The 10,942-nt window shown below is 27.2% G+C and overlaps 1 protein-coding gene across 1 annotated transcript; it reads right to left on the reverse strand.

The window, feature by feature from the left end:
• Nucleotides 1-5,276: 5,276 nt before the first annotated feature.
• Nucleotides 5,277-6,490, reverse strand: LOC115706723 (small ribosomal subunit protein uS10y). The gene is made up of 3 exons (XM_030634444.2): nt 6,292-6,490; nt 5,766-5,879; nt 5,277-5,594 (listed from the first exon to the last, which is right to left on the reverse strand). The coding sequence occupies exons 1-3, from the start codon at nt 6,398-6,400 to the stop codon at nt 5,452-5,454; spliced, it is 366 nt and encodes a 121-aa protein (XP_030490304.1). The 5' UTR covers nt 6,401-6,490; the 3' UTR covers nt 5,277-5,451.
• Between the last annotated feature and the right edge of the window lie 4,452 nt (nt 6,491-10,942).

Below are 10,942 nucleotides of genomic sequence, written 5' to 3' on the forward strand. Positions count from 1 at the left end.
AAGATAATTAATTAATTTTTTATCAACACTATTTAGTAAATTAGAAGTTACTATTATAAAAACTAGGAAAACAATAATAATAATAAAAAAAACTGTAAAATTCTGTAAAAATACAAAAAATAAAACTGTTGCAATAGGAGTTTCTATGTAAAATTCTGTAAAAATGTAAAAAAAACTATTTTAAAGTGTAAAAATAAAATAGCCCCTAACTTTATTATTAATTTTATTATTATTTTAATATGTAAGAAAATAAAATAATAATATAAATGCTTCATAATTTAATGCTATAGTTAATTATACTAATAAAATAATACAAATGATCACTACAAAAAATCTTACTTTTAGTCACAACAAACTTGTGACTAAAAGTGAAAAAGTTGTGACTAATTATAAATTATTATTCCTATATTGTGACTAAAAGATCCGTGGCAAAAAGTATTAGTCACAAAAATTACAATTTGCTGTGACTAAATGTATGTTTAGTCACAATACTTGTTGTGACTAAAACTAAATTAGTGACAACTTGTATCTAAAGACTATATTTTAGTCACAAGTAATATTTTGTTGTGACTAAAAATTACATTTAGTCACAAAAAAATTATGTTGTGACTAAAAAGTTGTCACTAAAAGTAGCAGTTTTTTGTAGTGGATATTAATGTAAATAAAAAAAAAATTGTGCATTTATTGTGATATAAATTTTACATCACAATTAATGTTGTGCCAAATTTAGCACAAAATTTACTATGTGTCAAATTTACATAATTTTTTGACACACCATTAAAGTACATTTTTTATTAAATAAGCTATATTTTAACTTTATACCACTTAATTAAGAGATGTTCTAATATTTTCTATTTCATCAAAATAGATAAATGACTAATTGTTCTAAAATTAATTCCACAGCTCTCTAACATTGAGGAAAAAAATAAATAAACTATAGCTAGCTTAGCTATTGGAATTAACACCAAAATTGAAGATTGTGTAAAGTTTGAAAGAACAATGGAATAATTATAATTAGGAATCTGCAACTGAAAAAAGAGAAGTAAAGAACCGAAAGAGGCACACCCACACAAATCAAGATATACATATTATTGATGGATTTGACAAAAAGCAATTTGCCTTAAACATATCCCTATTCCCTAATTGATAGGTAATTTAGTGATGAATAATCTTTAAATGATAGCCATATTTCATTAAGCAGGACAGGAATAGACCAAAAACCACTTTGGTTGCTTTGTGTCAATTAACTGTATACAGTGTATATTCCAACCTCACTGATAATAATCTAATGGGGACTAATAGTCAATCTCCACGCTCGGAATCACATGCCAATATAATTTTTTTAATTTTTTTTTAAATAATATTTGTTATAGATACAATATTATTCATGTTATTTTTATAAAAAAATTCTCAATAGTTTACAGTATTAAAAACAGAATTTAAGATATTTAAGTTTATCACGCGTGTTCAAAAAATTTCAAATATATTTTTGACGCTGTAAATTATTTTAAAAAATTCACAAATTTACTGCGATGGTATTGTAACTATAACGTACACCGTCGTGAAAAATATTTTTAAAAAATAAAATCGTTATATATTTCGAACACAAAAGTTGATTAAAAAATTGTAATAAGAGGTTAAGAGTAACACATTCTAATCTAATTATGATATAAATGTTAAGAAATTAATTTTCTAAATTTAGATCAAATGCATCAAGCATGTTTTTATTGTTGATGATATTTAATATTTGTTTTCGCTTTGCCATGTTACTTCTTGTCATTTTATTTCTCATAAAGTGAATCAAGTGATTTTATAAGTTATACAAGATAAAATAAGGTGGTTTTTTGTAACACTTTTGTTTTTTTTTTAATCACAAAAATAAAAGTAAATTTTTTTGTTTTTTAAATTTTGTTTCTGAGAAATAAAAATATGTTCAATAATCAATTTTGTTTTTTAATTTTAAAAACAAAAATTAAAAGTGTGTTCTATAAATTTCATTTTTACTTGTTGATTTTATTTAAGTCGGGTCCGGGGCCGGGTCTGAGGTCGAGACCGGGGGCAGGTCCAGGTTTGGTTTTCAAGGTCTAATTTGGGGTCGAAGTCCAAAATATTAATTAAAAAAAATTGTTTAAAAAAATAGTGATTTTTTTTTATTTTTAAAATTTAGTTTTTTAAATAAAAAATTAAAAAATAAAAACAGTATTATAGGACATGATTTTGGAAAATATTTTTACTTTTCTAATTTAAAAACAAAAAAAAATAAATAATTAAAAAAAGTGTTACCAAACACACCTTAAGTTTACGTGATGATTTTGAGCATTTATCTTTAATAAGGTTTTGTGGATTATTTATGGAGTTTTTATAAAAATACTGAATTTTGATCAAAAGTTTACAATTTTACTGTCACACGGAATACTTTACAAAAATATTGTTTTTTTATAAAACAATTGTAAAATAATAAAATAGAAAAATTAAAAATAATAGTATAACAACTAAAAAATAACCGTGGAACAACAGCGAAAACTTAACACCGTACACAGTATAAAACTTACATAGTATTTTTTGAAAAAAATTCTGTCCCATAATAAAAAAAGAAAAAAAATTAAAATTTTCAATATATGATGTAAAAACCCTATTATTTATTTTTCTTTTTAATGAGGTCAGATGAATTGAAAAGACTTATATATTAGAAGAGAGAGAGAGAGAGAGAGAGAGAGAGAGAGAGAGAGAGAGAGAGAGAGAGAGAGAGAGAGAGAGAGAGAGAGAGAGAGAGAGAGAGAGAGAGAGAGAGAGAGTGAAGAGAGAGTGAAACTTTTTCAGTATGAGACTCGTATTTGAGAGACCAATTCAGGTGTAAAAGAATAGGATTCTCTTTTCTATATCTGACACACCACCACTCTTCTTCTTATGGATAAGTTTTTCTCATTCCCACGTCAACGTCTTCTTTTGTGAAGGGTTCAAGAGCAGTTGTCTGAGAGTGGTTCGGTTCGGCTTAACGACGTCCTCCGTTTTAAATTTTTGTTTTCATTTATTAATTTACTATTATTAGTTTAATTCCAATTAATATTTGTATGGGTTTAGAATTATAAGCAGTTCATTCTTTAATTAATTTTAATGCTATGATCGTGTTTATGTGTTGAAACTAATTTAATTTTTTCCATTAGTCTTGTCTTTTGACATGGTTCTTTAGTCTTTTCCTTTTAGTTTTTTCCATTAGTCTTGTCTTTTGACATGATTTTTTAGTTCTTTTCCTTTTAGTTTTTTCTGGTTCGAGTCTTGTCTTTTGGCATGGGTTGTGTAGCTCATAATCATCATGGTGTTATGGTAGAAGCATTCAAGAAGGAGAAGATTGGATGTGTTCAACCCGAAATTGATAAGATAATAGGCATTAAAGAAGCATTGAGTTGGATTGCAATTCATTCGTGGTATAGAGTCATGTTGGAAACAAATAGCTTGGTGTGTGTCCAAGCAATTCCAAGCGGTATTTTTATGCCTTCACAGTTTGGTCTTATTGTTCAAGATGTTCGAAATTTGCTTTTGGCTTTATCTTTTGTTGATTTGTGTTTTGTAAAACGATCTGCAAATAAGTTGGCTCATTGCTTGGCAAGAGACTCTTGTTTCTCTATAGGTTGTGTGCTTCAGCTTGAGGACTGTTCCTTTGAAGAGCATTCTATTATTTTGAACGAATTTATTAATTAATAGATCTTATGATTTTTATTCAAAAAAAAAAACTTACATATTGATTTTTTATTTATTTTTCATTAAAATAAAATTATACATTTATGTAAAAAGTATTCAAAGTCTTTTTTTTAAAAAAAATCAGTCATGAATTTTGGGAATGAAAACTAAATGAAATTACTCAAATATTATCACATATTCTCTCTCGATCTGCTAGGGTTTTCCAAAAAAACCTAGGTGCTAGTCTTATTTGGCGCATTAGTGCATAGTCACATTAATTTCAGTTCTTTCTTTATTCTCCTAGTCTCTCTCTCTATTTTCCCGCGGGTCACTGTGCGTTTTTCAGCCTCGTGTGCTATGGGGTAATTGATCCAGATCTGGAAGGGCCTGGTGGAGGAAGTTTGGTGGTTCTAGGTTGGGCTAGTTCTCGATTCTGGTAGGGCAAGAGCTTGTGTTTGGTTTGTCAAGTATTGGAGGAGAGTGAAGTTGGGTATGGGCTTGGGTTCAAACCAAGTGTCTCTTTGTGGCTTGTTCGAATGTAGTGTGTGAGGCGTTCGGGGTGTGGAGGGATCCTTAGGAGTTTGAAGTTGACTGGCAAATTATCGTCTTTGGTTTGCCCTTTGTGGTGTATTTTTTTAGTTTTCTTATTATTATTTCATGTTTGCTTTACTTTTATAATAATGATATCTTTTCACCACCTTACTAGATTAGTAGAACTGGTGCAAAATGCAAGTGTTATCTCTTATTAGTTTATAGATGTCTCATCAATTATTCCAAATCGTTTCGTCAAGGACATCGTGCTCTCTCTCCTTGGTCGTCAAATTTGAGAGATCTCCAATTCCATATCTGTATTAGCCCCTTTTTCCGTGCTCTAAATTATTTTATGATTAAGCATCACAACAATATGATTATTTGTATTATTTCTGTTATTTATATTTAAATATTGAGGTTATTATATTCTAATTTAAATTGGAAAATCATTTATTGATAATCATTTATATGTGAATTATATCATTGATATGTGAATTATGTCAAATGTTCATTTAGTTTTGATGCTTCCATCAACCAAATTTGTGCATCAAACGTTTGCAAGCAACTTCCTTTAACTTATAAAGTGAACAAATTTGTAATAGTCCAGCACAGACATGAGAGTTATTGATTTAAAGGGGGAAACAAAACGGGAAAACATTCATGAATGAAAAGAACAAATGTTTCATCATCTAGGCCGAGAGCTATTGGTATAAATTACATAAAAGCTTCTCTTAAAACATGCATCAAGAATAATATAAAATAGATAAAAACTCACGAATAATACTAAGGCAAATAAGCATTTAATGGATTAAGCAAACAAATTATCACATGCTTCATAAACCAGGCACAATTCTGTGTTCTGAAGCCATTCTTAAAACTTAAAACATATATATGCTCTTTCTTTGTATAACGATAGTAATAATCTATTTTTAATCAAGACTTCTCAAACCATTGTTAACAAAGAAAAAGGCTCGAGTGTGAACAAGTAATTAATAAACAGAATCCTAAACAAGACACAAGCCGTTCAAATGACACAGAACAACAAATTGAAGAAGGCAAACAAGAAATTGAGAAGAAACCTATTTTAATAAATAAATTGTTGTATTCAACTTTCAAGTAAAGCATCCAAAAATTTGAAATTAAGACACAGCTGCCAACAAACAAAAACTCCCTCATCACATAAAAGTCTAGAGCCAAAACTAAAACATCTAGTATTAACTAGATAAAAGGGTAGAAGAAGATCTATGAATCTGCAATGGTGACTTCAACCTCTACACCAGGTTCAATGGTAATAGAAGTGATCTGCTTGACCACATCAGGGGAGCTGAAGAGGTCAATAACACGCTTGTGGACACGAAGCTCGAATGTGTCCCATGTGTTGGTACCTGATGTAAACAATGAAAAAGTATACATAATTTGCAAAAGGGGAAACATGTAATTGCACATACAACTTGTGTTGATGAGAGTTTAAAATTCATGTTAAACCATGGGTAGTCCTAAACTTGACTGAAAAGACTAATTTTTAGCTTAAAAACCACAACAGAACAGTACTATACCTTCTCCACAAGGAGACTTCCTGGTAGTGATACGCAATACCTTGGTGGGCATCCTGACTGGTCCCTTAGTTCTAAGTCTCTTGTCCTTGGCACCACGAACCAAGTCAGCACAAACTGAGAAATAAAGCAGCATTAAAATTAAAAGTAAGAACCAAAAGAGATCATATTTTCCCTTACAAAAATATTCAGTTAACTCAAAAAATTTGTTTAGCAACTACTAGATTTCTTGTGATTCTTCTATGTCAAATTAAATAAGATAAATAATCTATAAGTTCAATTCAATAAGGCAATAATCAAAACAAATTCATCTCCAAACACGTTCTCAGCCAAAGAAACATTACAACACTCGACCAAAATAGTATAAACCCTTGAATTTATTTACATATTGTTATCAAATAAAAGTCTAACAAACCAATAATAAATGATGAAATTCTATCTACAAACGACACGTACATTCCAGTATGAACAATATAGAAAGTAAAGCATAAACGAATGAAATTGAAAGCTTAAAAAGAACAAACTGTACCTTTCTCGAGGTTCTTAACGTTCTTGGAAGAAAGGGTGATCCTAATCTTGTGGATCTGCTCCTGTGACTCCTCCAGACCAGGCTTCGTCGGCTTCATCGCGTACGCCATTTTTGTCTAGAGAGAGAGTTGCTGCTTCAACTTGAGGGGGAGAAAATATATGTGCTCCTATGGATTAGGGTTTTCTGAAGTGGCGACTCAGTGGTATTTATGTAGTGGGCGGGTATTCATATGGGCTGGGTTTGGATCACTGGCCCATTACCTAGCGATTCTAGTCAGCCCACTTAATCTTGGTTTTGGTTTGGGGATTATCAAAAGAAAAAGGGGTATGTTGAAAAATACCATTTTTATTAATCAATTAATCAAATTTACCTATAATTTTATATTTAATTGAAACATACCTCTTTTTATATGTATTGTACCTAAAATACTCTGACATAAGAGAGTCACATAGAGAGTATCTTGAAGTAGCAGAGACAAAATTGGTATAATGTTTAAAAAAAGAGGTAAAAATGATAGATTTTAAAAAAGAAGATAAAAATAAAAGAGGACAATATAAAAATAGTATAGAGTGTAATTTCCTGAAAGGGAAGGACATAAATACAACTTTTGAAAAAAAGAATATTAAAATTACGGAATCCGCGTTTATTTGTTTAAAATATGTTTTTTCTTTTCGTAACTGAAGTTTACAAGGTTAGACATCTCCCATGCAAAGTATAAAATTGATGCTAAATTTGGTACAAAAATTAAGTTTGTGCTATATTTAGCCCACTATTTACATTACAATTGTCCTCCAATATAAAGAATTATTAATATTGTATTGAAAATATACAAACATCATTATTGTGGGCAACATTTGGCAAAATGCTATATCTTGTGGCAAATTTGGCACACTTTTTAAAACACCATTAGAATAATATTTTTTAAGTGCGCTAAAATATAGCAATATACCACTTTTTTAGCAATCCATTAGAGATGCTCTTATAGTCATATATTCACAATTTTGAAAGTATTTACGGATTAAATAAAAATTTGTATGAAACTTTTACTGTAACATATTTTCATCCGTATTTGTTTAATTACAAATTTTATGGGGTTTTATATTTATATATATACTAGTATATTGTTACGTGGGATGCACGTATACTATGCTTTATATTAAGTATTATATTATGAGTTCAGAAGGAAATAAATGAATCAAAAATAAATAATATTTAATTTAGAGAGATTTTAAATAATAAATTTAAATTAAACTTTTATGTCCAGTAAAAACATATTGGAAACAATAATAATGTATGTTATTAATAGTAAAATGTACATTAATTTTCTAATTGAAAAAAATTCTATTATCTCATTTCATATCTAATAATAGCTACAGAACATTTTTGACCTGGAAAAACAAATATTACAAAATTAATAATAATAATAAGGTTATAATATATTTTCATATTCTAATATTTTTCAACTTTCTCCTCTTGGTGGTAAAATTAAAAATAAAACTAAAAATAATCACAAACATATAAGGTAAATATCTATATTTTTCTTTTTTTTAAAAAAAAAAAATTATTAATATTCTCCCAAGATAAGTTAGTTAGAGAGATATGTGGCTAAGATGATTTTTTTAATTTAAAAAGAGATTATTAATATTTAAAAGATTGTTTAAATTTTTGGTTTAATTATTGGGTTTATTTATTTGTTAACGTTTAACGTTAACAGTCTGTTAAATTAATCGTGTAAGGCTAAATAAAAAAAGAATCGTTAAACCAAGAATCGTTAAAACAAGAATTGCCGTTAGATAGACACTTTTAATATATAAAGATATTTGCAAAATATGAATTTTTTTAAAAAAAAATGTTATTTTATAGGAAAATTGAAGAAAAAATTAAAAAATATGAAAAAGTGAGATAAAGGTAACCAGGTACCTTATGGTAACGAGAGGGATAAATTTGTTACCGTAATTTATTTAGAGAAATTTACATGGTATACTGATTTTTGTTATTTTTTTTACAAAAATACTGTTAGGCGGTGTTTTTTTACTTTTTTTAGTGTATTTTTATAAGTTTTATGCTGCAGTATACTGTGTTTATTTTTTGTTTGTTTTAGTGTTGTTTTACGGTTATTTTCTATAATTTTTTTTTAAGGTGTGTGGTTCTTTTATGTTTTTCTAAGTGGGAGTATAATATATATATACATATGCTTATTGTTTTTATAAGTGGTTATATATTTTCCTTTCTTTTGTTTGATTTGTTTTAGTGTTGTTTTACAGTTATTTTACGGTTGTTTTGTCATGATTATTTATTTGACGTCGATTTTACTTTTTTTTTCTCTCAATCTCACTGAAATTAATGGTTGTTTTCTAATTGTTATGGTATTCTTGTGGTGGTTCTGTTCGTGTGTGTGAAAGATGAAGATCTATTTTTTTATTTTTTAGTATTTACACTATAAAAGAAAAAAAAAATTGGCCAAGACAGTATAAAAGTAATTTCTGCCGTGTGGTAGTATTTTTGTAAAAATTGGGTCAAAAATCAATATTTTTGTAAATTTTCTTTTATTTATTTATTGGATTTTGAAGATTTGATTCCTCTTGTGCATGCCATTTTTTTTTTATATAAAATATACACTATTGTCATCTGCTTTTGCATAATTGTGTGGTGAGTTTCATGTTTGCATTCCATACAAGATAATTTAGTACAAAATTATCAACCCTAATAATGTGTATCATTAATTTCTTTTTTTCCAATTGGAAAAATTATAGGAATTATTTCACAAATACATAAAAACAACCAAAAAATTACAAAAATACGGTTTCACCGAATTTTAAATATTTTTATGATTTTTTTAATTTTATTTATAGAAAATACGGTCTTTTGATGTTGTACTCTTGATAATTTGTTATTAATTTTTTGTTGTTGTTTTAATATTATTTTTATGTTACTTTTATGTAGTTTTCTTGTTGTTTTCGTGTTGTATCTATTCTATATAAAGTGTGTCTATATAACTGAATTCTTGGTTTATGAGAAATTCATGGGTAACTTTTTTTTAAAATAATTTTCTATTCAAAAATAATAATTTTTTATTATTAAGATGTATTTTAATATTAATTTTTAAATAAATTTATATTACTTTTAAATTTTAATCGGGTTTATGAGAAATTTATGGGTAATTTTTTTTAAAATAATTTTCTATTCAAAAATAATAATTTTTTTTTTATGAAGATGTATTTTAATATTAATTTTTAAATAAATTAATATTACTTTTAAATTTTAATCGTATAAACCTAACGGAAACACAATCTCTGAAAATTCTCAATAAAATAACTAACCCCAAGAGGATTAGCAACCAATCGTGATTATTAAGGATAATCATTTATAATTTATTTTTCTAAATCTCAAACCCTCAAACCCTATATTGCTATTGAATTATTGCCTCATCTATTCTCTTTAATCTTTCAGCTTCTATGCCGTGATTCATGGCCTCTATACTGCGATTCCTCACTTTTTGTTGATTTGAGTGTAATATTCAGTGTTCTATTAGCGAGTTATCATTTGTTGCTCAAGTAATTATTTATTTGAGTAAGTCTTCTATTCCCTTGCTATATTGCTTTACTTTTATACAGCTTTGGGATATGCGAAATATAATGTCATCCGTTAGAGAGTTTGTTGGGCACACCAAAAGTAACAAGATATCATTTTCAATTTATAATCCTTGAATTTTTGATGATGCTCATTTTGAAAGGCTAGGTGTAAATGTAATGTCGGAGTAGCTAGATTTTTCCCAGAAGATAAAACTCACATCAGCACCGCCATTACTGGCACCCATTTTAACGAATACTAATCTTCTAAGCTCATATCTAACACACAATCCTATGGGAACAACATAAAGTTGGGTTGAACCAAGATGAGATAAACATTTTTAAGTGTATTACCTTTTAATATAATAGAAAATACCTAGCATAAAATTTAGTATACGTGCCTCGCACGTAACTTTTACTAGTCTATAGAAAACTGTAAAAATATAAAAAAAAAATTTTAAAACGTAAAAATATATATTTTTTTAATAAAAAATAGTGGCTTATGTAATTATTCAAAAATTATATTTGATACATATTCTACGATAAAAAAAAGAAATTACACTCTATATTTATTTTTTATTTTAATTTTTTACTTTCATTTTATTATTCTTTATTAGAAACTCTAATTTTATTATATTTAGTACTTTGATTATAAAAGAGAATATTTATCAATTAAAATTATTTTAAAATTATGTTTAGTTAATGTATTTAAAAATGAGTAATTTTCAACTTATTCCAAAAAAAAAAAAAAAAAAAATCAGTTTTTATAGTAAAAATAAATAAGGGAATATACTCATTTAAATGATACTTTGTTTTCAATAACCTTTATTTTTAATAATGCTCATCTCGTACTTTGTTGACTTAAAAATGAGAAGATATTGTTATTATTATTATTATTATTATTATAAATCTAGTAGAGTTGGTGTATGCGTAATTGTAATCTTTCTCATAACAAAAAAAAAAAAAAAAAAAAAAAAAAAGAAGAAGAAATCGAATCTTTTGATCACAAAATAGCTTGCCGATTAAAAAAATCCCTTTAAGAAAAACCAGAGTGGCAGAGTGTAACATAATGGTTTTAAGTG

Source organism: Cannabis sativa, chromosome 1 (genome assembly GCF_029168945.1).
Source record: "Cannabis sativa cultivar Pink pepper isolate KNU-18-1 chromosome 1, ASM2916894v1, whole genome shotgun sequence".
In the NCBI taxonomy this organism is placed as follows: Eukaryota; Viridiplantae; Streptophyta; class Magnoliopsida; order Rosales; family Cannabaceae; genus Cannabis; species Cannabis sativa.